A 27,355-nucleotide genomic window follows, 5' to 3' on the forward strand; every position below is an offset into this window, starting at 1 on the left:
AAAGGGCAGGTCTGCCTTGCAGGACTGAGGAAGGGCGACCCCTGCCCCTGGGCCCCTCCCGTGGGCAGCACCTGGGCCTGTCGGGACGGCTCCCGGGAGTGGCGGGTTAGGCCTCGGGTAAGTGACCTGGAAGTGGAAAGGCCTTTCCGATCGCCAAGGCCGAGGGGCGCTCTCCCCAACCCCAGGCAAAGGAGTCCAAGGAGACCAGCAGAGCAGACCACGCGACGTTTATTGTTGGGCCCGCGTCCTCGCCCGCCCCTCGTTAGCGGCAGCCGCACTCGTCCACCACCATGTCCTCATACTGCCGCAGCACCACGTTGTCACTGTTGTCAAAGAAGAGCACGGAGATGGGCGACAGGCGCGCGGGCACGCAGCAAGGCAAGTCGGCGGCTCCCGGGGCGGTTGCGTGCATGAGCGCGCGCAGCACAGCGTGGTTGAGCGCCGGCGGCCCCCCAGACCCCGACAGCGTGACGGGGAGCGCGCACTGACCCTGGCAGTAGTTGGCCAGGAAGCCACGCGGCGCGATGACCCAGCGGTGCCAGCCCACCTCGCGGAAGCTCACGTACAGCCGCCGCGCGCGACAAGCGCCCCCGGGGCCGCCGCCCAACACGGGTTCGGCGTCGCGCCGCGGCCGGGCCAGGGGGTGGCACAGGCGCGGGTCGAGGGTCACCAGTAGCAGCGAGGCCTCGGCCAGGCGCGCACAGGCGGCAGGGGTCCGGGGGCGCAGCGCCAGCGCCAGGCGGAGGCTGCGCGGCCATGAGGCGTTGCGAGCCCAAGCGGTGCCCAGCAGCTCCGCGCGCACTGGCGGCCCCAGGGCGGGCACCAACTGGCGGAGCAGTACCGGCCCGGGGCCTGCGCCCATCCCCTGGCCCGCCTGCGACACGCTCAGCTCCCAGCCGCCCTCCGGGGCCGCCGCCGCCGCGAAACGCAGCTCCAGGCGGGCCCGGCTCGGGCGCTCAGCAGATTCCACAGCCGACAGGTCGAAGACGACTGTCCACTCAGGGCAATGCCCCACAGCTGAGGCAGGATCCGAGGCCCGGGTGGGCGCACCTGGGGAGGTAGGGACAGGACTTGGCTCGCGCTGCGTCCCCGGCCTGCCCATGGGGTCTCGGTTAGAGACAGGGAGGAAGGTGAACGCTGGGGCTCGGGAGGCACTGTCTGTAGGAAGGGTGTGAAGCGGTGGGGTGGGCTGATGGAGTGGGGGCAGGGCATGAGTCCCAAGGAAGGCGCCCTGCGGCGAGTGGTGGGCTGCCCTCGGTGGGGGACATAGGAGGGAGGGGTGACCGAAGTGGGAGACATGAGCCAGAGCCTGGGCCCCTGGGGAAGCTATGCTAGGGTGTGGGGGTGGCATCTGCAGGAAGGCATTAAATAGTGTCAAGTGGCGGGGGTGGGGGTGGGCTGGGGGCAGGGCTTCAGCATCAAGCAGGGGAACTGGTCTTGGGAACCCCCTGACGTGTCCCCGGCGTGCAGAGGATGAGGAAAGGGTGGGGTGCGGTGGCCGAAGTTGCTAGCAGCCTGGACAGGGCAGCTGGGGACCTTCGGAGTCGCTCGGGCATCCCCGGGCCACTCTCGAGGCTCGCCCCGCGAGGTCTGACCTCCAGGACCAGTGCCCCCAGCGAAAGCCCCACTCACCGCGGTCCGGGATGTGGCGCACGATGTTTCCGGCGACCCCCAGCTCCTCCACGTGGCACGGTTGCAGGGTGACCCCTGGGGACATCCGCCGCGAGCCAGACCTGGTCTCCTGGGGGTCCCGGCGTCGAAACAGGCGCCACATGACCGGGGGAACCGGCCGGAGCCTGGGGGCGCCCTGGGGCGCATCGCGCAGCCCGAGAGCCTGGAGCAGGGCGGCGGCTGGGCCTGGGGGGACTGGGGCGCGGGTCGGGGGTAGCGAGGGCAGCAGGAGGACCAGGAGGAGGAGGAGGTGTTGGCCGCCGGGACCTTGCCGCGGCGGTAGCATCTTCCTCCCAGGTGTTGGCCAGAGAGTGCACAGGGTCCGCCGCGGCCCGGGACCAGTGGGCTGAGGGCGGGGTCGGTGTCCCGGGAGGGGCAGGGGTCCTGGGGGGGCGTGGCCAGGGAATGAAGGCAGGATGAGGGGGCGGGGGCCCAGGGGAGGTGGCCACGGCCCTAGAGGCGTGGAGTTGGAGGGGGTGGAGGGGCGCCAAGGACGGGGGCGTGGCCGGGGTATTCGGGGTGGGGCCGGGTCCACGGGGGCGGGGCCGAGGGATTCAGAAGCGCTTGTCCTTCACCAGGCCGTTCCTCAGTGGCTTCCTGGGGGCCAGAACCAGCGTAGGTTAGCCTGGGAGCCCCACGCGGCCGCCTGGCCCTCTTTCCTGCTTCTTCCCTGGCCGTTTCACACCCCCCAGCTCCTCTTACCCGGCCAGGCCCGGGCCTCGCCTTCACCCTGCCTCTCCCCCTAGGCATGTATGTCCCTCCTGTCACCCTGGCACTTCCTCCTTGCTTCCCTCTCCCCAGTTAAACCTTCCTCTTCCCCTCCTCCCTGCCTCTCCAGGCCGCTGCAGGGCAAAAGCCACGCACCAGCCTGGGCCTGACCACTCCACCGCCTCCACAGTGGGACCCTGCACAATCCTCCTCTCCTCTGCCACCCACCCCACGAAGGCTCGTCCTTGGCTCCGGTGGCCCTGGCTGGCATCTGCTGTCCCCCTACTTCCCTTTTTTTTTTTTTTTTTTTGAGACAGGGTCTTACTCTGTGGTCCAGCTAGAGCTGTAGCACTATAATAGTTGGCTGTAGTTTCAACCTCCAAGGCTCAATGGATGCTCCCACCTCAGCCTCCAGAGTAGCTGGGATTACAGGGGCACGCCACCACTCCCACTTTTTTTTTTTTTTTTTTTTTTTGAGACAGAATCTTGCTCTGTTGCCCAGGCTGGAGTGTGGTGGCACAATCTCAGCTCACTGGAACCTCTGCTTACTGGGTTGAAGCGAGTCTCCTGCCTCAGCCTCCCGAGTAGTGTGGTGGCGCCTGCTAATTTTGTATTTTTAGTAGAGAGCATTTCACTGTATCACCCAGGCTGGTCTTGAACTCCTGACCTCAGGTGATCTGCCCACCTTGGCCTCCCAAAGTGCTGGGATTACAGGCGTGAGCCACAGTGCCTGGCCCCAGGTAACATTTTTATTGTTTGTTGAGATGAGGTCGCTGTGTTGTAGAGGTGAGGTTGTTATGTTGCCCGGGCTGGTCTCAAACTCCTGGGCTCAAGCAGTCAGCCCGCCTCCACCTCTCAAAGGGCTTTTGTCACTTTCATTTGCTCTTCTCTTAGGCTGAAGCTCAGCTTCTCTGCATGCATTTCACAGCCAACTGGCTGTCCCCATCGATGGCTGTTGGTCTTTATCTGAGAGGAGATAAGCCCTGCTTGGACCTCCCATCTGTCACTTGTCTTCTGACTTTGCCTGCAATGCTTGAGACCGTGAGTGGTGTTTCTTCATCCACCCTTGTGGCTTCTCGATTCTTCCCATAAACAAACCTCCATGACACACTCTCTCCTTTTGGCTCTGGGATGACTCCAGGGATTCCATTTCTGCATCGACACCTTAGGTACAAGGTGGGGGTTTGCTCTGAGGCTTACAAGAAACAAAGACACGCCCTCACTGTTTTCCAGAGGGTCCCCACGCTTTCCGTTCCTGCTCTCCAGGATGGTCTTTAGTATTTGCCAAAGGTTTTAAGATCTTAGGTCAGTTTCTCCACTCAGTTCCCACAGAGAATATAGATTCCTCTAATGGTAAAGTTTAGCATCCTTGGTGATGGGTGCCCCCGCCCTGGGCCTTTTTATCAGAGCTTTCCTGCTGTTTCTTGTTTGTTTTTTCTGCACAAGCTTCAAAGTGTTCTTTACCCACTCAGAAACAGCTGTCAGTATTTGCCTTTTGGGGTGTGGGTGGGGGTATACCCACCTTGGGGGAGATAGCTTTTCTGGTTTTTTTCTTGGTTTTTTTTTTTTTTTTTTTTTTGAGATGCAGTCTTGCTCTGTCGCCCAGGCTGGAGTGTAGTGGTGCAATCTCGGCTCAATGCAACCTCCGCCTCCCAGGTTCACACCATTCTCCTGCCTCAGCCTTCCAAGTAGCTGGACTACAGGCATTCACCACCATGCCTGGGGTAATTTTTTTTGTTTTTTGAGACGAAGTCTCGCTCTTGTCCCCCAGGCTGGAGTGCGATGGCGCAATCTCGGCTCACTGCAACCTTTGACTCCTGGGTTCAAGCGATTCTCCTCCCTCAGCCCCCCGAGTAGCTGGGATTACAGGCGCCTGCCACCACACCTGGCTAATTTTTGTATTTTTAGTAGAGATGGGGTTTTACCATGTTGGCCAGGCTGCTCTAGAACTCCTGACCTCAGGTGATCCACCCACCTCGGCCTCCCAAAGTGCCTGGGATTACAGGCATGAGCACCGCACCTGGCCAATTTTTGAATTTTTTTTTTTTTTTTTTTTTTGAGACGGAGTCTTGCTCTGTCGCCCGGGCTGGAGTGCAGTGGCCGGATCTCTCAGCTCACTGCAAGCTCCGCCTCCTAGGTTTAGGCCATTCTCCTGCCTCAGCCTCCCGAGTAGCTGGGACTACAGGCGCCCGCCACCTCGCCCAGCTAGTTTTTTGTATTTTTTAGTAGAGACGGGATTTCACCGTGTTAGCCAGGATGGTCTCGATCTCCTGACCTCGTGATCCGCCCGTCTCGGCCTCCCAAAGTGCTGGGATTACAGGCTTGAGCCACCGCGCCCGGCCAATTTTTGAATTTTTAGTAGAGACGGGATTTCACCTTGTTGGCCAGGCTGGTCTCAAACTCCTGACCTCAGGTGACTCGTCTGCCTCAGTCTCTCAAAGTGCTGAGACTTACGGGCGTGAGCCACCATGCCCGGCCGAGATGGCCTTACTTTGATTGACACCTTTCAGCTTCTATCCACCACTGTGGGGAAAAGAGAGTCAGAGGGAGGTTAGAGAGAGAGAAGGATGATGCAGGCACTTTCTAGATGTTTCTTCGTAGATGAGGAGAGGGAGACAGAGGAGACGGGGCCCCCTGAGGTCTTGCAAGTGTTTTTCCCCAAATTGCTGTCAACACTGATATGCTGGTGTTCAGAGAGGGAGTCTGGGGTGAAACTGGGGGCTGATTTGGGATATTTTAGAAGATGCTGGAAATGTCAAACACGGGAGATGGAGAATGGCACTCGGGAGCTCTGTGGGTAGGAGAGAAATGTGGGAGTCGGTGTGGATGAAGTGTGGGCAGAGAAACGGCCCCAGAAGAGGAGGCCAGCCAGGAGGCCAGAGAGGCAGAGCAGGAGTGTAGGGCAAAGAAAGGGTTTCAAGGGCCAGGCACAGTGGCTCACACCTGTAATCCCAGCACTCTGGGAGGCCAAGCCAGGCGGATCACCTGACCCTAGGAGTTCAAGATCAGCCTGGGCAACACAGTGAGACCCCATCTCTACAAAAATAGTGCAGTGAGTCAAGATCTCACCACTGTACTCCAGCCTGGGTGACAGAGCAAGACTCCGTCTCAAAAAAAAAAAAGAAGAAGAAGGGGAGGGGACTCTTTGGGGTTAGCACCAAGAGAGCCACAGGGGAGCTGGATAGGAGTGGCCTTGGGATGGGGGGAGGAAGACTGGGTACAGCTGGGTTTGAGGAGCACCCAGGAGGATCTAGGAATTCTGTTACAAGGGAGGGGAACAGGCTGATGAGGCCAGTGGTGGAGAAGAGCAGAGAGAGAGCGCATTCTCTCCTGGGTTGAAATGTCCTTGAATAGGCAAGCTGGGTGGACATCCCTAGCCTCAGAGAGAGGGGGACTGTCGCTCACTGTAGCAGCAGGTGGACGCCCTCACCCGGCCACTCCTGCTTTCTTGGGGACATGTTGGCCAGATTAGCAGTGCAGGAGATGATGATGATGATGGGGACAGCTGGTGTCCAGGAACCCTCAGGAGGGAAGATTCTCCTACATGGGCCAGACATTGGGGCTGAAGTTCAGTTTTCTATTTTTATTTTTTGAGACAGGGTCTTGCTCTGTTACCGCAGCTGGGGTGCAGTGGTGCAGTTGTGGCTCACTGCAGCCTCAACCTCCTGGGTTCAAGCCATCCTCCAGCCTCAGCCTCCCAAAGTGCTGGGATTACAGGTGCGAGCTGCCATGCCCAGCCCAGTTTTTTAGACACTGCAGGGGGGTGGCAGGTGCAGCAGAGGTGAAAATGGGATTTACAGAGCTTTGGTGCAAGTCACCAGAGTCAGAGAGAGGTGAGAGTCTCTCAATGGATGGCTGGTCCTGGCAGCCCCTGAGAGGGCAGTGGGGGCTTTGGACAGAGGGGCTGAGTCGTGACAAGGACGTGGGAGTGACCACAGGAAGGTACGGGTGTCAGTGTAGGAGAGAAGGGTACTGGCTACTCACATCACCAGGGATCCCATGAGGGCCATGAGGAGGACAGGGAATTCAGAGGAGGGAGTACAGATGAGGGGATCCTGGCGGTGAGGCTGCTCAAGAAGCAGTAATGGGGTGAGATGGGGTGAGGAAGAGATCAAGCCAATTAATTGCTCTCTGATTTGCTTCATGCCTCCCGAGTTATCTAAAAGTGGTTCTCAGTCTTGGTTTTCTGGAGTTCCGATCCCAGTTGAATTTTCAGAACCAGGCAAAGTGGCTCATGCCTGTACTGCCAGCACTTCGGGAGGCTGAGGCGGGCGGATTGCTTGAGGCCAGGAGTTTGAGATCAGACTGGGTAACATAGTGAGATCCCATCTCTACAAAAAAATTTAAAAATTAGCTGGATGTGATGTGGGTGCCTGTGGTTCCAGCTACTTGGGAGGCTGAGGCGGGAGGATCACTTGAGCCCAGGAGGTTGAGGCTGCAGTGAACTATGAGCCAGTGCACTCCAGCCTGGGAGCCTGGGCGACAGAGTGGAACCCTGTCTCTAAACAAACAACAACAAAAAAAAAACAAAAGAAAAAGAAAGAAACAGGCTGGGTGCAGTGGCTCACGCCTGTAATCCAAACACTTTGGAAGGCTGAGGCGGGTGGATCACTTGAGGTCAGCCATCACCACCTTTGGAAGACACCTTGGGGAGACCTTGCTGATCTCTGGAAAATTCCCGACTCAGGCCGGCTGCAGTGGCTCATGCCTGTCATCACAGCAGCTTTGGGAAGCTAAGGCATGTGGATCGCTTGAGCCCAGGTGTTTGAGACCAGCCTGAGCCACATGGCGAAACCCTGTAAAAAATACGAAACTTAGCACAGCATGGTGGTGCGTGCCTGTGGTCCCAGCTACTTGGGAGGCTGAGGCAGGAGGATCACTTCTTGGGTCGGGGAGGCAGTGGTTGCAGCGAGCCGAGATCGTGCCACTGCACACTCCAGCCTGGACGACAGAGTGAGACTTTATCTCAAAAAAAAAAAAAGAATTCTCGACTCATGCTCAAAGGACAGTAAATCTAACACCCTCCAAAGGAGGCTCCTAATGCCGCATCTGCCAGATCCCATGTGACCCTGCCCCAGTCCCACTCAGTCAACACCAGCTCGAGCCAAAAGTCTTGAAGTCTTGAGTCATCTTTGATTCTTTTATTTCTGTTTCATCTATACCCAAGGCGAATCTGGTGGGTTCTCCCTTCCAAACAGGGTGGGGGGTCTGAGGCTCCTCTGCCTGGCTACAGCCCCGGATGTGTTAAATGTCTGCATCTCGCACCTCCCATTGCAAAAAACGTCACGGAGCTCTGAGCCACTGCCTCCCTGAAACCATCGTTCCCAGGTCACTGATGGCCCCCACTGGCCAAATCAGAGGGCCTGGCTGGTCGGCACCTTCCAGAGCCTTCCACAACCTCCTGTCCTGGCCCCTGCTCAAACACTCCTCACGTTGCCTATGAGACACTGCACACCCCGACCCTGCTTGTCACCCAATTTGGCCTCCGTTCATCCCTGGCCCAGGCGCCCGCCTGCCCGCCCCAGGCCTGGGGCTGTCTCCTTCCCCAGGACTCCCTCCTGGGTTGGGCTGAGTCCGAGCTCCCAGCCCCAGCTCCTGTTTGGCTGGGCAGTGGGCTCCCCTGCCAGACTCGGAGGCCAGGACGTCTCAGCCCAGATGGAGCCTGGGCTCCCCCTGCGGTCCTGGGCATTCCTTCCTCCCCAGCCCCACTGCCACCGGCTCCAGTGGGGACATGGGTGGGAGGATGTCGTCCAGCCTGGCCAACAGCTACTCCTCACCACCCACAGGGCCCCAGCTCGTCCACTGCAGCCACACCAGCCACTAGGCCTGGCCCTCAGTGTCCCCACTGCTGAGACCCTGCCTGCCCCTCCCCAGCCTCTCCCTCCCCTTCCTCACTGTCCTGTCCTTCAGGGTAGTGGCCACATTGTCCACGTCTTTATTGCAGTCTCTGTTTTGGAGTAGGCTTGGGGGGGCAGCATCCGCGTTGGCCTCATCTGCTGCTGGGTCTTGGGGGCCTGCCCATGAGCATGCTCGGACAGGCGACACTAAAGGAGGGAACGCGGGGTGCGGGCCCCTCCACACTCACTCGGCTTTGCTGGGCTTCAGGCTTTGGGCCTCGGCCACGTCGTACTCCCGCAGGTCCTTCAGCTCGCGCACCTGGCCTGTCAACACCTTGGCTGCAAACGCCACGATGTACTGCGAGGGGAGGGGAGGTGCTGGTGAGAAGGAAGCCTCCCTCGCCACCGCCCTGCTGACAGCCGTGTGCTCCTGTCCCAGGCCCTCCACACAGGTTGTCTGCCACCTAACGTGCCCCTCTCCGAACCTGCCTGAGGAGGGGACAGGGATGGGGACAAGGACGGGACTGCCACTGTGGAGGAGGGCTGGGGACGACTCACCAGGAACCAGTAGAGGTTCATGAGGGTGAGCAGCAGCAGGAGCGCATTGAAGAAGAAGTAGAAGGGGATGTCAGGCACCGCGCGCAGACTGCAGTGACAAGTGGCGTACAGGACCTTGAGCGGGAACCAGTAGAGGCGGAACCAGAACCTGCGGTGGGAGGAATCGGGAGGCCGTGGGTGGAGGGAGACCACCCAATGCCTGTCCTGTCCCGTCCTGGACCCATCCTTGTCCCCTTTCCCCATCCTTGCCCACCTCTGCCCACCTGTCTCTACTCCTGCTCTGTCCTTCTCCTACCCTGCCATGCCCTGCCCACCTCGCCAAGGCCCCACCTCCTTCCCTGCCCCATCCCTCCCCTTACCTGCCAGGCCCCACCCACCTCGCCAAGGCCCCACCTCCTTCCCTGCCCCATCCCTCCCCTTACCTGCCAGGCCCCACCCACCTCACCAAGGCCCCACCTCCTTTCCTGCCCAGTCCCTCCCCTTCTTTGCCAGGCCCAGCCCACTGCACCAAGCCCCTACCTCCTTCCCTGCACAGTGCCCCCATTTCTCTGCCACATCTTGCCCACCACACCAAAGCGCTACCTCTTTCTCTGCCTAGCCCTACCCCAACCCTGCTTGGCCCCACCCCTGGCTTGCTCTGTATTAGTCTAGCTCCTCCCCTTCCATGCCTGGCCCAACCCACCTCACCAGGCCCCTCCCGTTCCTGGATCCACCCATCTCACCTGGCTTCATCCCTTTTTCTGCCCACTCCTAGCCCAACTGGCCTCACCCTTGTCCACTCCTTTCCTGTATAGCCCCGCCCCTTCACAGCCCCACCCAAATCACAAGGCCCCTCCCTTGCCATGCCACACCCACCTCACTGGGCCCTGTCTCCTTCCCTGCCTGGTCCCGCCCCCTTTCTGACCACACCCACCTCACCAGGCCACACCTCCCTCCCTTCCCAGGGCTCCCTGCCACTCACCAGCTGAAGCCGAAGCTGAGGCAGCCCAGGTCTGCTGCCAGGGCATGCAGCCGGTGGTAGGAGCCACCGCGGGACTTGAAGTAAATGTTGAGCTTGGTGAACTCAAGCTGCACGTCACTGATATCGTGCAGGAAGAGCACAAGGATGCCCACATTGTGGTACCTGGGGGAGCAGCAGGTAGAGAGGAGAGGGCGGCTCACATTAGGGGACCTCCACTCTGCACTAAGGCCCCCAGCACAGAGTCCCTGGGCTATACCTCAGGCTCCCCATGGGCCTCTCCAAAGCCACCTTTCCTGGCTCGCCTGCCCTGCCCATCTCCCCTTCCCAGGATGCCCTTTCCTCACTGCACCCCACTTAGCTGTGCACCCCCCAACCGGACCCTCATCTTCCCTGCCTCAGTGTCCCCATGTGGCCCAGGGGGCTCCGTGTAAGTTTTTCTTTTGAGACAGGGTCTTGCTCTGTGGCACAGGCTGGGGTGCAGTGGTGTGATCCGGCTCACTGCAGCCTCAAACTCCTAGGCTCAAGTGATCCTCCCACCTCAGCCCCCGGAGGAGCTGGGACTACAGGAGACCAACACCACACCCGGCTAATTTTTTTAATTTTTAGTAGAGACTGGGTCTGGCTATGTTGCCCAGAATGGCCTAAAACTCCTGGGCTCAAGAGATCCTCCCACCTTGGCCTCCCAAAGTGCTGGGATTACAGGCGTGAGCCACTGTGCCTGGCCTTGGAAGTTCCTTGCTGGCCCCTCCTCATCTTGGTGACCTTTGACCCTCTGTGACCCCCAACTCTCACAGGCCTGGGCCACTCTGTGTCCAGATCCTCTATGAGCTTGTCCCTCACTTTGGACATCACCACCATAGTGAGACTTCCAGGTCTGGATGTCAATGCAGGAAAGGCCTCTGCCCCAGCCCATTAGGATCCTTTTTTTTTTTTTTTTAACTTTTTTTTTTTTTTTTGAGACAGAGTCTCGCTCTTGTTACCCAGGCTGGAGTGCAATGGCGCAATCCCAGCTCACTGCAACCTCTGCCTCTCGGGTTCAAGCCATTCTCCTGCCTCAGCATCCCGAGTAGCTGGAATTATAGGTATGCACCAGCACACCTAGTTAATTTTGTATTTTCAGTAGAGATGAGGTTTCCCCATGTTGGTCAGGCTGGTCTTGAAGTCTTGACCTCATGTGATCTACCCGCCTCGGCCTCCCAAAGTGTGGGATTACAGGCTCGAGCCTAACCGTGCCCAGCCCCATTAGGATCTTTTTTTTTTTTTTTGAGACGGAGTCTTGCTCTGTCACCCAGGCTGGAGTGCAGTGGCCGGATCTCAGCTCACTGCAAGCTCCGCCTCCCGGGTTTACGCCGTTCTCCTGCCTCAGCCTCCCGAGTAGCTGGGACTACAGGCGCCCGCCACCTCGCCTGGCTAGTTTTTTTGTATTTTTTAGTAGACACGGGGTTTCACCGTGTTAGCCGGGATCGTCTCTCGATCTCCTGGCCTCGTGATCCGCCCGTCTCGGCCTCCCAAAGTGCTGGGATTACAGGCTTGAGCCACCGCGCCCGGCCCCCATTAGGATCTTAATAAGCCCGAAGGCCATCCCCTGTCCTTCTGCAGAGTCTCCACCTGACAGATGCGCTGCCCGAGGGGACTGGATTCACCCTGGACACGGGGAAGTGTCTCTCACCAAGTCCCTGTTCCTTGCTCTGTCTCCCGACAGCTCCAGGATTCCTGCCACAGGTCCTTTGCACGTGCTGTCCCCAGGACCCAGCATGCCAGTGCCTGACGTTCAGCACCTCCCTTCACTCCTTTCAGTCTCTGCTCATCTGTCACCCCCAGACCAACGCACCTACACCTAACACATCTGCAGCCACAATTTTTTTTTTGGAGACACAGCCTCGCTCTGTCACCTAGGCTGGAATGCAGTGGTGAGATCTCGGCTCACTGCCACCTCCGCCTCCCGGGTTGAAGCGATTCTCCCGCCTCAGCCTCTTGAGTAGCTTGGACTACAGGCACCCATCACCATGCCCAGCTAATTTTTTTATTTTTAGCAGAGACAGGGTTTCACCATGTTGGCCAGGTTGGTCTCGAACTCCTGACCTCAGGTGATCTGCCCACCTCAGCCTCCCAAAGTGCTGGGATTATAGGCATGAGCCACTGCACCTGGCCTTTTCTCCATAATTCTTATCACCTTCAAATGAACTGTTCCTTCCTTCCTTTTTTGGTTCTATCATCCGACTCTGCCCTCTAGAGAGCCTTGTCTGATAGAAGTTTCTAGAACTATGGGAATGTTCTAAACCTGTATTGTCCAACATGGGAACCACCAGCCACTTGTAGCCAATGAGCCCTTGAACTGTGGCTTGTATAGCTGAGGAATGGAATGGGGGCTTTTAAAAATTATTTTTTAAACTAACCAGACGTGGTGGCTCACACCTGTAATCCCAGCACTTTGGGAGGCCTAGGCAGGTGGATCACTTGAGGTCAGGAGTTCGAGTCCAGCCTGGCCAACGTGGTGAAACCCCGTCTTTGGCTGGGCGCGGTGGCTCAAGCCTATAATCCCAGCATTTTGGGAGGCCGAGATGGGCGGATCACGAGGTCAGGAGATCGAGACCATCCTGGCTAACACGGTGAAACCCCGTCTCTACTAAAAAAATACAAAAAACTAGCCGGGCGCGGTGGCGGGCGCCTGTAGTCCCAACTACTCGGGAGGCTGAGGCAGGAGAATGGCGTGGACCCGGGAGGCGGAGCTTGCAGTGAGCTGAGATCCGGCCACTGCACTCCAGCCTGGGCGGCAGAGCGAGACTCCATCTCAAAAAAAAAAAAAAAAAAAAAAAAAGAAACCCCGTCTCTACTAAAAATACAATAATTAGCTGGGTGTGATGTCTTACACCTGTAATCCCAGCTGCTTGGGAGGCTGAGGCAGGAAGATTGCTTGAACCTGGGAGCCGGAGGTTGCAGTGAACTAATATCATGCCACTGCACTCCAGCCTGGGTGACAGAGCAAGACCCTATCTCAAAAAAATAGGTAAATAAATAAATAAAATAAAGTAGTTTTAAAAATTTATTTCTTTTTGAGATGGAGTCTTGCTCTGTCACCCAGACTGGAGTGCAGTGGCACGATCTCGGCTCACTGCAAGCTCTGCCTCCCGGGTTCATGCCATTCTCCTGCCTCAGCCTCCCGAGTAGCTGGGACCACAGGCGCCCGCCACCACGCCCGGCTAATTTTTTGTATTTTTAGTAGAGACGGGGTTTCACTGTGTTAGCCAGGATGGTCTCAATCTCCTGACCTCGTGATCCGCTCGCCTCGGCTTCCCAAAATGCTGAGATTACAGGCATGAGCCACCGCACCCGGCCTAAAAATTGATTTATTAGAGACAGGGTCTCCCTATGTTGCCCAGGTTGAACTCAAACTCCTGGGTTCAAGCGATCCTCCTGCCTCAGCCTCCTAAGTAGCTGGGGGACTGCAAGCATGAGTCCCTGCTCCTGGAGTTTTACTTAAGTTTAATTAAAGTTGAAAGGGCTGCCTCTTTGTTGCTCTATATCTGTGGGCCGTGGCTACTCCATTATCACAGTTAGGGCGGCTAGTCCCATAGAAATAGTAGATGAGCAGTGTATTTCATTTTAAAGTTTCTATCAGCCACATTTAACAAGAGAGGGAAAAGAACAGGTAATATTAATTTTAATAAAGGATTCCAATTAATTCAACATATCCAAATTATTGTCATTTCAATATGGAGTCAAGATAACAAGGCCAGGCGTGGTGGCGCACGCCTGTAATCCCTGCACTTCAGGAGGCTGAGGTGGGAGGATCACTTGAGCCCAGGAGGTCCAGGCTAAAGTGAGCTATGGTCACGCCACTGCACTCCAGCCCGGGTGACAGAGTGAGACCTTGTCTCAAAAAAAAAAAAAAAAAAAGAGAAATAAAAGGGTGGATAAGATTCTTTCACTCTTGTTTGTATATGAAGGCTTTGAAGCCGGGGTGGATTTTATGCACACAGCACGGTGAGGTTTGCACAGACTCCATCTGAAAGGCTCAGGGATGGCCGTGGTTGGCTCTGGAACATCAGGGTGCGTCAGTTGCGTTCACAGCCGTGCCCCCATTGCTTGGGCATGGTAGGTGCTCAGAAACTCCTGCGTGTGTGACCTGGTTGGTCAAGGGCAGCGTCGGAGGAGCTGGGTGGGTGAGTGGGGTGGAGTGGCTGTGGCTCTCAGGGCCTGTTTCTTTTTTTTTTTTTTTTTTTTTGAGACGGAGTCTCGCTCTGTTGCCCAGGCTGGAGTGCAGTGGCCGGATCTCAGCTCACTGCAAGCTCCGCCTCCTGGGTTCACGCCATTCTCCCGCCTCAGCCTCCCGAGTAGCTGGGACCACAGGCGCCCGCCACCTCGCCCGGCTAATTTTTTGTATTTTTTTAGTAGAGACGGGGTTTCACCGTGTTAGCCAGCATGGTCTCGATCTCCTGACCTCGTGATCCGCCCATCTCGGCCTCCCAAAGTGCTGGGATTACAGGCTTGAGCCACCGCGCCCGGCCTAAGGGCCTGTTTCACTCCATCCCTGCGGAATCTCCCTCAGGAATCTCCAGGCCCACATTCCCTCCTCGGCCTTCCTCCCTCTGGCCTGTGCCCTCGTCGGACCCCTGAGCACTCCGACCTGATGTGATCCCCTCCATGGCCGCCTCTGTGCCCTGCGGCAACATCATCAGCCTCCGCACTGTGTGGGCTGTGCCTCGGCCCCCTGCCACCCAATCCTGTCCTTACCGGAAGGCGTAGGAGGAGACGATGAGGATGAGAGTGACCACGTGATGGAGCAGCATGACCACCGAGTCCTTGCGCCAGGTGTCCATGTACAGCGTGGCGTAGATGGAGTGGCCATAGAAGCTTCCCTGGAGCAGGTAGGCGGCTGCGATGTCCCGCGGCACCGCCATGCCCGGCGTCCAGTCTGGGGAGAGCCAAATCTCGCAGTCAGGGGCCTGAGAAGCCTCTAGACAACCCCACCATGACCCAGTGACACCCTCCAAGCCACACGTGTCCTCCCAGTACCTGGGTAACCATGCGTGTCTGACTGCTGGCTTTCCATTCCCAATTATTGTTATTATTATTTTTTGAGAAGGAGTCTCCCTCTGTCATCCAGGCTGGAGTGCAGTGGAGTGCAGTTGCGCGATCTCAGCTCAGCTCCCTGCAACCTCCACGTCCTGGATTCAAATGATTCTCCTGCCTCAGCCTCCTGAGTAGCTGGGACTACAGGCGCATGCCACCAAGCCTGGCTAATTTTTTGTATTTTTACTAGAGGTGGGGTTTCACCGTGTTAGCTAGGATGGTCTCGATCTCCTGACCTCATGATTCACCTGCCTCGGCCTCCCAAAGTGCTGGGATTACCGGTGTGAGCCACCGTGCACGGCCATTTTTTTGTTGTTGTTTTTGTTGTTGTTTTTTGAGACAGAGTCTCGCTCTGTCACTAGGCTGGAGTGCAGTGGCACTATCTCAGCTCACTGCAACTTCCACCTCCCAGGTTCAAGTGATTCTCCTGCCTCAGCCTCCAGAGTAGCTGGGATTACAAGCACCGGACACCACGCCCAGCTAATTTTTTTGTATTTTTAGTAGAGACAGGCTTTCGCCATGTTGGACAGACTGAACCCGAACTGCTGACCTCAGGTGATCCACCCGCCTCGGCCTCCCAAAGTGCTGGGATTACAGGCGTGAGCCACTGCGCCCAGCCTGGAGGGATTTTTATTTTAGGAAGAGTTTTGTGTTTCTAGAAAAATTGTGCAGATAGGACAGAAAGTTCCTTTCTCTCTTCTGCCCCAGCATACCCACAGATTTCCATTTCTCTGGCTTTAAGTAGCATATTTGCTACAAATGCTGAACTATTATAGACACATTATTATCATTATATACATTTTAAATTTTATATATATATATATTTTTTTTTTTTTTTTTTTTTTGAGACAGAGTCTGGCTCTGTTGCCCAGGCTAGAGTGCAGTGGCCGGATCTCAGCTCACTGCAAGCCCCGCCTCCCAGGTTCACGCCATTCTCCTGCCTCAGCCTCCCGAGTAGCTGGGAGTACAGGCGCCCGCCACCTCGCCCGGCTAATTTTTTTTTGTATTTTAGTAGAGACGGGGTTTCACCGTGTTTGCCAGGATGGTCTCGATCTCCTGACCTCGTGATCCGCCCGTCTCGGCCTCCCAAAGTGCTGGGATTACAGGCTTGAGCCACCGCGCCCGGCCAAATTTTATATATATTTTTAAATAGATGGTCTTGCTCTGTCACCCAGGCTGGAGTACAGTGGTGTGATCATAGCTCACTGCAGCCTCGACCGCCTGGACTCAAGTGATCCTCCCACCTCAGCCTCCTGAGTAGTAGCTCGGACCATAGGCACCCATCACCATGCCTGGATAATTTATTTCTTTTGTAATTTTTGTACAGACAGAATCTTGCCATGTTTCCCAGGGTGGTCTTGAACTTCTGGGCTTAAGCAATCCTCCTGCCTTGGCCTCCCAAAGTGATGGGATTATAGGCACCCACCACCTCGCCCAGCCCAGCACCCCTTCCTGTTTTCCTCTTTTTTTTTTTTTTTTTTTTTGAGGTGGAGTCTTGCTCTGTAGCCCAGGCTGGAGTGCAGTGGTGGGGTCTCGGCTCACTCCAACCTCCATATCCCCGGTTCAAGTGATTCTCCTGCCTCCAGAGTATCTGGGATGATAGGCACCCACTACCATGCCTGGCTAATTTTTTTTTTTTTTTTTTGTAGAGACAGGGTTTCACCATGTTGGCCAAGCTGGTCTTGAACTCCTGACCTCAGGTGATCTGCCCGCCTCGGCCTCCCAAAGTGCTGGGATTACAGGCATGAGCCACCGCGCCCGGCCCCCTTCCCATCTTTACCTTAACAGGCCCCTGCCTTGTGGGTGATCTGGGCCCACTCCCTGCAAATGCCCGGCCCTGACAGAGGCGGCTGCCCACGGAGTCTTGCCGTGCCCGGGCGCACCATGCCGCCAAGCGCGGGGTCTCCCACCAAGCAGGTCCTGCCTCACCTTCCCCTCCTCCTGCTTCCTGGTGCACCTGACCCCCACACTCAGGTGATGGGGGACATCCCAGCCCACCCCACCATGTCCCCCTCCTCCTCTCCTCAGCCACATCCCCAGGAGTGCCAGACACTAAAGTCAAGGGCTATGCTCTGGACAGGCACGGTGGCTCATGCCTGTAATCCCAGCACTTTGAGAGGCCAAGGCAGGAGAGTTGCTTGAGTCCAGGAGTTCGAGACCAGCCTGGACAACATGGCGAGACGCTGTCTCTGCAAAAAAATATATAAAAATTAGCCGGGTGAGGCGTTGTATGCCTGTAGTCCCAGCTACTCGGGAGGCTGAGGTGGCAGGATCACCTGAGGCCTGGAGGGAGGCAGAGATGGTGGCGAGAGCTGAGATGTTGCCACTGCACTCCAGCCTGGGAGACATAGCCAGACTCTGTCTCAAAAAACAAAAAAACAAACAAACAACAACAACAAAAAAAAACAGTGGGAAGCCATGCTGTGCTCTGCCCACACCAACCTGGAACTCTCTGGGTTGCTCCCTGTTCTCTGGCCACTCCCTTTCTGCAGACCCCCAAGACGGACCCTCCAGCCTCCATCTGCGGCTTCCTGGCCCCTGCCTTGGTGACCTGCCTTGCAGCCCAGCTGCCTCCAGATGCCCCCATGAACCGCCTCTGTGACAACTTTCATCTCAGCCTCACCCCTTCTGCAGCCGAGTTATGCTAGGACCCCCATCCAGGGTCCCCTCTTTGGTCAGTGCCACCCCCACCCCGGTCCAGGCACTGCTGTCTCCTGCCCACATCTCCCCAGCGATCCCTGGCCCCCGTGACTGTTTGTCCACTATCCTCACTCAGCCCTGATGGCCGTGTACACACAAACGGTCACTAGGACCCAGCAAGTCCACTAGGGTTGAGAATGGAAAACAAGGACTCAAAGAGATACCCTGTCCACAGCAGCACACAACCAAAAGGCAGACACAACCCGAATGTGCATCAATGGATGAATGAAGAATAGATAGGTTACCTCCACACAGTGGAATACTATGCAGCCATGATAAAGAACGAAGCACTGATCCATGCTACAATGTGGGTGAATCCCAAAAACATGATGCCGAGTAAGAGAAATCAAACACAAAAGGTCACACAGTGTGAGACTCCAGTGATCTGAAATGCCCAGAACAGGCAAAGCTACAGAGACAGGAAGCAGATTGGTGGCTGCCAGGGGCTGGGGTAGAGGACTGGTGAGTGACTGCTAATGGGGATGGGGTTTCCTTTTGTGGGGGATGATAATGTTCCAGAACTAGACAGAGGAGGTGGTTGAACAACACTGTGAATGGACTAAAATCTGATGAACTCTTTGCTTTGAAATCGTTAATTTTTGGCCGGGAGGCGGAGGCAGGTGGATCACCTGAGGTCAGGAGTTGGAGACCAGCCTGGCCAACATGGCAAAACCCAGTCTGTACTAAAAATACAAAAATTAGCTGGGCGTGGTGGCACATGCCTGTAATCCCAGCTACTCGGGAAGCTGAAGCAGGAGAATCACTTGAACCCAGGAGGTGAAGGTTGCAGTGAGCTGAGATTGTGCCATTGTACTCCAGCTTGGGCAACAGAGCGAGACTCTGTTTCAAAGAAAAATAAACAAATACTTAAAATAAAATGGTTAATTTTTTTTTAAATTGTGGGCCGGGCACAGTGGCTCACGCCTGTAATTCCAGTACTTTGGGAGGACGAGGTGGGCAGATCACCTGAGGTCGTGAGTTCAAGACCAGCCAACGTGGAGAAACCCCATCTCTACTAAAAATACAAAATTAGCTGGGCATGGTGGCGCTTGCCTGTAATCCCAGCTACTCGGGAGGCTGAGGCAGGAGAATCGCTTAAACCCGGAAGGCGGAGGTTGCAGTGAGCCGAGATCGTGCCATTGCACTCCAGGCGGAGGTTGCAGTGAGCTGAGATCGTGCCATTGCACTCCAGCCTGGGCAACAAGAGAGAAATTCCGTCTCAAAAAAAAAAGAAATGTGGCAGATTTATATGGCAAAAATTTATCATCTGAGCCATTTGTTAAGTACACATTGTTGTGCAACCATCACCAGCAGTCATCTCCATAACAATCTCCTCTTCCCCAACAGAAACTCTGTCCCCATTAAACAGTCTCTCCCCATCCCCCTCCCCCAGCCCCTGGCAGGCCCCCAGCCCACTTTCTGTCTCTATGAGTGGGATGACTCTAGGAACCTCATATAAGTGGAATTACATAGTATTTGTCTTTTTGTGATAGGCTAAAATGCCTAATTTCAAGTTATGTAAATTTTACCTCAATAAAAAATGCAGGCCAACTGAGGTGGCTCACGCCTGTAATCCCAGCACTTTGGGAGGCCAAGGTGGGTGGATCACTTGAGGTCAGAAGTTCAAGACCAGCCTGGCCGACATGGTGAAACCCCGTCTCTACTAAAAATACAAAAATTAGCCAGACATGGTGATGCACACCTGTAGTCCCAGCTACTCGGGAGGCTGAGGCAGGAGAATCGCTTGAACCCAGGAGGTGGAGGTTGCAGTGAGCTGAGATGGTGCCACTGCACTCCAGCCTGGGCAACAGAGCGAGACTCCATCTCAAAAAAACAAAACAAAACAAAACAAAAAACTAGCCGGGCGAGGTGGCAGGTGCCTGTAGTCCCAGCTACTCAGGAGGCTGAGGCAGGAGAATGGCGTGAACCCGGGACGCGGAGCATGCAGTGAGCCGAGATGGCGCCGCTGTACTCCAGCCTGGGCGACAGAGCCAGACTCCATCACAAAAAAAAAAAGAAAGAAAAAGTAAAAGAAAAATTGGGTGAAACTCTGAAATGCCCTGATCCTCTGCATCCTGACTCTCCAGAAATATCCGAGCCTGAGCTTTCGCCCCTGGCCACCTCACTGGATCTGTTGCCCACCTTTCCAACAGAGGCCCCCCACCCCTCCTGTAGACTTACCTCCCCACAGGATAGGGGGGATTTCCTGGCTTAGTTCAGGGGTCTCAAATCTCCTCTCCCTCCTTTTGTTTTTTGAGAAAGGGCCTCACTCTTGTCACCCTGGCTGGAATGTAGTAGTGCAATCTTGGCTCACTGCAGCCTCGACCTCCCAGCTTCAAGCAATCCTCCCGCCTCAGCATCCCCAGGAGCTGGGACCACAGGCACGCGCCACCATATCCAGCTAATTTTATTTTTTTATTTTTTGTAGAGATGGCGTCTCACTATATTCCCAAGGCTGGTCTCGAACTCCTGGGCTCAAGTGATCCTCCCACCTTGGCCTCTCAAAGTGCTGGGATTCCAGGAGTGACCACCGCGCCTGGCCTGTCCCACCTCTTCATACTCGTGTCCCACCTACTGTTGGGTCACTCAATGCAATCCCTGCCTTGTCTCCATCCCCGAATCCAGAATCTTGGTCTCCCCAGTCAGCCCCCATCTCGCAAGACCCTAGCATCATCCTCACCCTCTTCCCTTCACACCACCTCTAGGGTGGCAGCAAATACTATTAGCTCTGCCTTCTAAACGTTTCTAAAATTGGCCACTTTGCTCCCATCCCCTCCCCTCAGCTCAATCCTGGTGGGAGTCCCTTCGGGCTCCAGCTCCTGCTGTCAGCCCCCTCCTGGACCCCTGGGGTAGACGCCCAACCCGGGGTGACATCCCTCCTCTGCTCCCAGCCCACAGGTAAGTAACAAAACCTGGCGGTGGCCTCCGAGGCCCGGAAGGCATGGCCTCCATTCACCGGAACACAAGTCCCTGCCGCTCCTGCCTGCCCCAGGCACCTCCAGGCCCTCACTCAGTCCCCTTCAGTGGGACCACCTCATCCCTGCTAAAAACTGCCCCTCCCCACCTCCCCAACACAGCACACTGCCTCTTCTCTCCACGCAAATTTTCTCATCCACACTTACTGATGTTGATAGACTGTGTACTTCACTGTCTGTCGCCCCTGCCACACGGCCAGCTTCTTGAGGGCACAGGGCTTTCTCTGACCATTCCTAGCTGTGTCTCAGCTCTGGCATATAGTAGGCGCTCAATAAATGAACATGGAAATAATCAGCTAACTTGTGGGTATCACTTCCAAAAAGCAACTAAGGCGGCCGGGCGCGGTGGCTCAAGCCTGTAATCCCAGCACTTTGGGAGGCCGAGACGGGCGGATCACGAGGTCAGGAGATCGAGACCATCCTGGCGAACACGGTGAAACCCCGTCTCTACTAAAAATACAAAAAAACTAGCCGGGCGAGGTGGCGGGCGCCTGTAGTCCCAGCTACTCGGGAGGCTGAGGCAGGAGAATGGCGTGAACCCGGGAGGCGGGGCTTGCAGTGAGCCGAGATCCAGTCACTGCACTCCAGCCTGGGCGACAGAGCAAGACTCCGTCTCAAAAAAAAAAAAAAAAAAAAAAGCAACTAAGGCTGGGCGAGGTGGCTCATGCCTGTAATCCCAGCATTTTGGGAAGCTGAGGTGGGTGGACCGCTTGAGGCCAGGAGTTCCAGACCAGCCTGGCCAACTTAGTGAGACCCCATCTCTACCAAAAAATACAAAAAAAATTCACTGGGGGTAGTGGTGCACACCTGTGGTCCCAGCTACTCAGAAGGCTGAGGTGGGAGGATTGCTTGAGCCCAGGAAGTCAAGGCTGCAGTGAGCTGTGATCGCGCCACTGTACTCCAGCCTGAGCAAAAGAATAAGACCGTTTGAATAAAATAAAAAAAAAAGCAGCAGCAGCAGCTAGAGGCAACTCCATGCCCGAAATGTTAAGAGAGGCCGGGCATGGTGGCTCATGCCTATAATCCCGACACTTTTAGAGGCCGAGGTGGGCAGATCACCTGAGGTCAGGAGTTTGAGACCAGCCTGGCCAACGTGGTGAAACCTCGTCTCTACTAAAAATGCAAAAATTAGCCAAGTGTGGTGGTGCACACCTGTAATCCCAGCTATTCAGGAGGCTGAGGTAGGAGAATCCCTTGAACCTGGGAGGTGGAGGATGCAGTGAGACACACCGTGCCATTGCACTCCAGCCTGGGTGACAGAGTGAGACTGTCTCAGAAAAAAAAGAAGTTAGGAGAGTTCAATCATGGGTCATTTGTCTAAAAGGAAAACTGAGCAACAGCTAACACCTCCCCTCTAGGCGATCAAGGTGTTGCATGGGAAAAGTGGCCCCATAGGTGGCACATCCACTGTACACTCTGGGCTCTGTGCCACCAGGAGCCCTCTAGGCTGTTGCCATCGCATGGCAGGAAACAGCTATCCCGTATGTCCCTGGCCCACAGCCCTGGTGGTCCTCACAGGGCAGAGAAGCTGCAGCCCCCTCTGCCCCCATTACAGATGGGGTTTCCTCCATCAGCCTGCCCAGTGGCGATACCGACCCTGCCCTGCATTCTCTGCCAGGACAGGTCACAGAAAGCATGCCGCAGTCACCTCCCTGCCCAGCCCACCCAGAACTCAGGCCACATCCATTCCAATCAATTGGACACAGCCACTTCTTGTCATCTTTTTTTTTTTTCCCCAGAAAGGGTCTCGCTCTGTTGCCTCGGCTGGAGTGCAGTGGCATGATCTCAGCTCACTGCAACCTCCACCTACTGGGTTCAAGCTATTCTCCCACCTCAGCCTCCCAAGTAGCTGGTACTACAGACGTGTCCCACCACGCCAGGCTAATTTTTTGTAGAGATGGAGGTCTCACCATGTTGCCCCAGCTGCTCTTGAACTCCTGTGCTCAAGTAATCCTCCTACCTCTGCCTCCCAAAGTGTTGGGATTACAGGTGTGAGCCAGTGAGCCCAGCCCACTTCTCATTCTCATCATCTTTTTTTGTTTTTTGGAAATGTCACCCAGGCTGGAGTGCAGTGGCAAGATCTCAGCTCATTGCAACCTCCGCCTCCCGGGTTCAAGCGATTCTCCTGCCTCAGTCTCCCAAGTAGCTGGGATTATAGTCGCCCACCACCACACCCGGATAATTTTTTTTGTATTTTTAGTAGAGATGGAATTTCACTGTGTCAGTCAGGATGGTCTCGATCTCCTGACCTCGTAATCCACCCACTTTGGCCTCCCAAAGTGCTAGGATTACAGGCGTGAGCCACTACGCCCGGCCCTCTTTTTCTCTTTTGATAAAGAGACAGGTCCTCACTCTGTCTCCCATGCTGGAGTGCAGTGGCGTGCTCATAGCTTCCCTTGGCCTCCAACTCCTGGGCTCCAGCGATCCTCCTGCTTCTGCCTCATGAGTAGCTGGAACCACACGCACCTGTCACTGCCTCGTGTCTTTGTGTTTTAAGCAGAGCCCTCCCGGCCATCCCCTCAGGGCCCCTACCGTAGAAGACAGATGGTGGGTCGTGGAAGAAGGGGTAGTCGGTGCCAAACAGCAGGTAGGCACTGTAGCTCCAGCTGCCCAGGTAGAAGAGAAACTTCCAAGCACTCTCGGGCATCTTGGCGGCATCTCTGGGCTGGAGGCGGCACCGCTTCGCCAGGGGCTATGGGGGAGAAGACGGGCGGGCAGCCATTGGTGCTGGGGGCCAGAGACAACTCCTCCAGGGTGGGGAAACTGAGGCCCAGGGACTCCCCAGGCCGGGCAGCACTGGGAAGGCCCGTCCCCCATGCCCACAGCCACCTGGAGCATAAACAGAGCCCACAGGCACCTGCCAAGGCTAAACTTAGTGCCCAGCTGTCCGGCTGGGGCGGTGCTGGGAGGGGAGTGAGGGAGGAGGCTCCGAGGGGAGAGGAGGGGAGCAGGAGGGCTCTGAGGGCCGGGAGGGGGACACTTGGGCTTACGGTGAGGGAGACAGATGGATGCGTCAGCCCAAGGGAGTCAGGCTGGTGGGGGTGACCCATGAAGGGAACATGGAAGGGTTATATGGGGGCATCTTGGGAAACATAGGGAGCCCCATGGGACCGACACAGAGGGGAGAGGAAGAACTTGTGAGGAAGTCGCCCCCTCAGTGGGGGAATTTGGAGAGACCGGAGTCTAGAGGGCTGGGAGAGACTTGGGGGAAGGTGTGGTGGGGACATGGGAACTTGGGGACGATGAAAGGGGAGGAGGGGCTGGAGGAAGAAAGAGGGGACAGGACGCGGAAAAGGTGTCACAGGCGAGCTATGACCCTGAGGGGGCAAAGGGAGTGCAGAGGAAGCTGCTGGCTCCAAGGCAGGGGTTAGGGAGTCCGGTGGGTAGGGGGGGGTCAAGCTCCCTGGGGGCGGGGCTCCAGAGCTGCCCGGCCAAGCCCTGCCCCTGGACAAGTCCCGCCCCCTTCCCAGAGGCTGAGGGGGCCGGAGCCCAGAGCACCCAGCAGTTGTCATGGAGACAGCTGGAGCCCGCTCCGGTAACCCCTGGCAACCAGGCTGCTGCCAAGAAGATGAGCTTTGGAGCACCCGGCAGCCCCTCCACCCATTCTTGAGGAAGGGCGAACCTCGAAATGGGGCGAGCACCCCACCCAAGCTGGGGAGGGCCCCCGGGCTCCGCCCTGGTAGTCTACCAGCGGCCACATCCTCCTGTCCCATGGGGGTGGGGGGCCGCATGCCCTCTTGGGCCTCGGGTTTCCCAGCTGGAAATGGGGAAGAAGGCAGGGGCAACAAGCAGGATAAAGACCACTGCGGACCCAGGAAGGGGCCCTGGACAGCCCTGTCTCCCCCTTCCACAGCAAGGGGGTGGCTGGGGTCTCTCCCCCATGTGGGTGATATGGGGAAGGGAGTGGGGAGAGTGGCAGTCAGACAACAGCCCATCCTCGACCTCACAAGGGCCAGCCTCTTCCCGGCCAGCAGAGAAAGGCCCCTTTGTTGGCGCTGGGCACACTGTCCCTGAACCCTCCAGCCAGACGGGCGGGGTGACACCAGCTGGTCCACGGGGGTGTCCAGGCCAAGCTAAAGGCCCAGACACCTTCCAACCAGCTCCTGCCACAGCGACCCCTCCCCAGGGAAGGGAGAGGGATCAGGCACCAATGTCACCACCATGGTCACTCCCCAGCAGGGGTGATGGTCTCAGGAGAAACTGGGGAATTCTGCTGTCGCCTCTTGGAGGCAGCATAGTCCAACCCTGAAGCCCTGGGCTCCAAGGGAGCGACCACTGGAGTGGCCAGATCGCCCAGGCCTTTGCCATCCCTGGTCGGAGGGTGGCGCTGACCTCAGACAGGCACAAGGCAGCGACCGGGCAGCTCCTGCCTCTTCCCGATTGCAGCGGCCAAGCCGGCCCCGCCGCCGCACGGACCCCGCAAAAAACGGGCAGCGGACCTCGCTCAGGGCCAGGGCGCAGCCCGCATGGCAGGGACGCGCATGGCGCAGGCCGCGGTGCGCCGAGCCCTCCCTTTCCCGGTCCTGGTCTTCTCAGTGTCTGGCTCGGCCCTGCCGGAAAGAGCGCTTGGTGGCCGGAGCCATCCACTGCGCGGGGCCCCCTGGTCCCAAACTGACCGGAAAGGGCCGTGCCTCGGTCCCTCACGTCTCAAACATCCCACCTGTCTCGGGCCCCCCATGTCCCAGACTCACCCCAGCCCGGCCACACCCCCGCATCCACCCGGTTCCCCCACGCCGCACTGACTGAAGGGGGCGCGAGGCGGCCCGAGAGACCCTGTCCCGGAGCTTCAACGTCCTGGGCCTCTCCAGCCCGAGGCCCCCACCCACGTTTCGGCGACCCCTTCATCCGCAGCAGCCAGCAATGGAAGAAAGGAACGCGCCGGCGGCCCGAGGTCCCCGGTCCCGGCTTCCCCCAGTACGGGGTCCCCTCGTCCCGGACCCCCGCCACACTGACCCGAAAGAGGCGCGCGGTGGCCGCGGAGCGCAGCGCGGTCCAGCCCAGAGCGCCGAGCGCCAGCAGCAGCAGCTCGGGCGGCGCCAGGTGCGCGTGCTCAGCCAGGCCGCGACGCGCCAGCCCCCAGCCGCAGTCCGTGCAGCCCCGCGCCGCCGCCAGCGCGCTGCCCCAGCCGCGCCGCACTAGCTGCGCGTAGCTTGGCATGGGCTCGGGCCCCGTCGGCCCCGCCACGGGCTCCGCCGCCGCCATGCCGCCCGCTCGCCCGCCGTCCCCCTCGCCTGCGCCCGCCCGCGGTAGCCGCCGGAGCCGCGCGCCCCGCGTCACGCGCCGCAGCTGGGCCGGGGGCGCGCGGGCGGGAGAGCGGAGGGCGGAGGGGCGGGACCGGCGCAAGCTCCGCCCCGCTGGGGGCGCGGCTGGGGGGCGGCCAGCCGGGACGTGGGGCGCCCTGAAGGCGGGCCCGCGCCCCTGCCCGTTTCCCAGCAGAAAAACCGAGGCACGGGGAGGCGGGGGCCGGAGCTGGCTGGGGGCCCGTTTGACCTGGACCCCGAGAGACTCCGCACACCGCCGTGTCGCGCCCCCATGCCTGCCCCACGCGACCCCGGCTCCCCCACCCCACCACGCCGTGCCCGTGACGGAGGGCACGGGGGACACTAGCAGGCAGTCCCCTCGGCCGGCGACTCCTGCTCCTCCCGGCCCTCCAGCACGCCACGCCGCTCCCGCTCCATCGCCGCGGCCCGCTCGGACCTCACCGTTCTCAGAGCCCTCGCTGCTCCTCAAGGACCCGAGGCCTGGCACGCCTTGGCACAGTCTTGGGACCATCCCGTGGCCTTCCTGCATTCAGGAGGCGTAGCCTCAATGAAACATTCTCATTCTTCAAAAGAAAACGGCCCACGCCAGGGCGTTGGGAAGCGCACCTAGTGGAGACGCAGCCCTCTGCCCTACACCAGGAGCTTGACAATGGGGTTCCAGCCTGGACGCGGGGACCCTGGGCACTTCCCAGGCATCTTCTTCTGGAGGTCTGCAGAGCCGGCTACTGAGACAAAGGTGTAATGGGGGTTGCTGAGATTAGGGGGTTCTCTGAGGGTCACTTGCTGCTCTATGACCCTGGGGAACCCCAGGGGCCTCCCCAACATCAGGTTAATACAGGAGTTGCAGAGAGGCTGCAGGAGTGGGTGCCAATGCGGGAGAGACTCCCAATCTGGATTGACTATAACATCATTGGGACCACCATAAGTGACTTTCCAATGCACCGTTCATTGACAAGGCCCTGTGCCCAAAGCCTCTGAAGGCCATCAAGGAAGATATGGGTCACCTCTGTTAGGACCGCCACCTCCCCAGGCACTGCTGCACTCACCCCGCAATCCTAGCCCCCAGGATGTCCCCACACCTGGCCTTCAAGGTGCAGGATGCAGGGATGAGTCCTGCAGCAGCCGCGCTGTCTCCCACACACTTGTACCTGACCTTCAGGGGCACAGGTGAACACACCTTCCCTTTGCCCCACACCCAGTCCTCTACAACACATCCAGGTGGCCCTGCATCTGGCTACTTCTCTGCATCTGCACAGCCTTGCCCCCAACCCCAACCACCACTACCCTCCGGGGTTCTGTCAGGTATCCTGGCTTCCTCCTCTCCCCATGGAGGCAAGAAGGAGGCTGTGACAACGTTGGGCCTGTTCCTCCTGTTTTCAGCCCTCCGTGACTCCCATCCTGCTCAGGGAAAGCCCAAGTCCTCACTGGCCACCCTCACAGCGTCCTGTTTCCCTCCATCTGTGGGCTTTCTTGCTGTTCTTCCAACATGCCAAGCTCTGTCCTGCCTCAGGGCCTTTGCAATAGCTGTTCCCCCCCCACCCCCAGAAATGCTGTTCCCCTAGGTACCAGCATGGCTCTTCTGTCGCCTGCTTAGGCTGCCACCGAATCTGA

At 57.7% G+C, this 27,355-nt stretch overlaps 2 protein-coding genes across 4 annotated transcripts; both read right to left on the reverse strand.

The window, feature by feature from the left end:
• Positions 1-210: 210 nt before the first annotated feature.
• On the reverse strand, positions 211-8,510 carry GDF1 (growth differentiation factor 1). The gene is made up of 3 exons (XM_045379913.3): positions 8,465-8,510; positions 1,633-2,268; positions 211-1,050 (listed from the first exon to the last, which is right to left on the reverse strand). The coding sequence occupies exons 2-3, from the start codon at positions 1,955-1,957 to the stop codon at positions 263-265; spliced, it is 1,113 nt and encodes a 370-aa protein (XP_045235848.1). The 5' UTR covers positions 1,958-2,268; positions 8,465-8,510; the 3' UTR covers positions 211-262.
• Positions 211-26,395, reverse strand: CERS1 (ceramide synthase 1). Of its 3 annotated transcripts, XM_015440349.4 has the most exons (8): positions 25,437-25,767; positions 23,016-23,175; positions 14,470-14,650; positions 9,736-9,897; positions 8,775-8,922; positions 8,465-8,574; positions 1,633-2,268; positions 211-1,050 (listed from the first exon to the last, which is right to left on the reverse strand). In XM_015440349.4, the coding sequence occupies exons 1-7, from the start codon at positions 25,683-25,685 to the stop codon at positions 2,226-2,228; spliced, it is 1,053 nt and encodes a 350-aa protein (XP_015295835.2). In that variant the 5' UTR covers positions 25,686-25,767; the 3' UTR covers positions 211-1,050; positions 1,633-2,225. The 3 variants fall into 3 exon arrangements, with proteins under 3 accessions (XP_015295835.2, XP_073882542.1, XP_045235849.1); XM_074026441.1 differs by lacking the exons at positions 211-1,050; positions 1,633-2,268; positions 25,437-25,767 and adding exons at positions 7,493-7,688; positions 26,186-26,395; XM_045379914.3 differs by lacking the exons at positions 211-1,050; positions 1,633-2,268 and adding an exon at positions 7,493-7,688.
• Positions 26,396-27,355: the final 960 nt, after the last annotated feature.

The sequence above is a fragment of the Macaca fascicularis genome, chromosome 19 (assembly GCF_037993035.2).
Source record: "Macaca fascicularis isolate 582-1 chromosome 19, T2T-MFA8v1.1".
NCBI classification, from domain to species: Eukaryota; Metazoa; Chordata; class Mammalia; order Primates; family Cercopithecidae; genus Macaca; species Macaca fascicularis.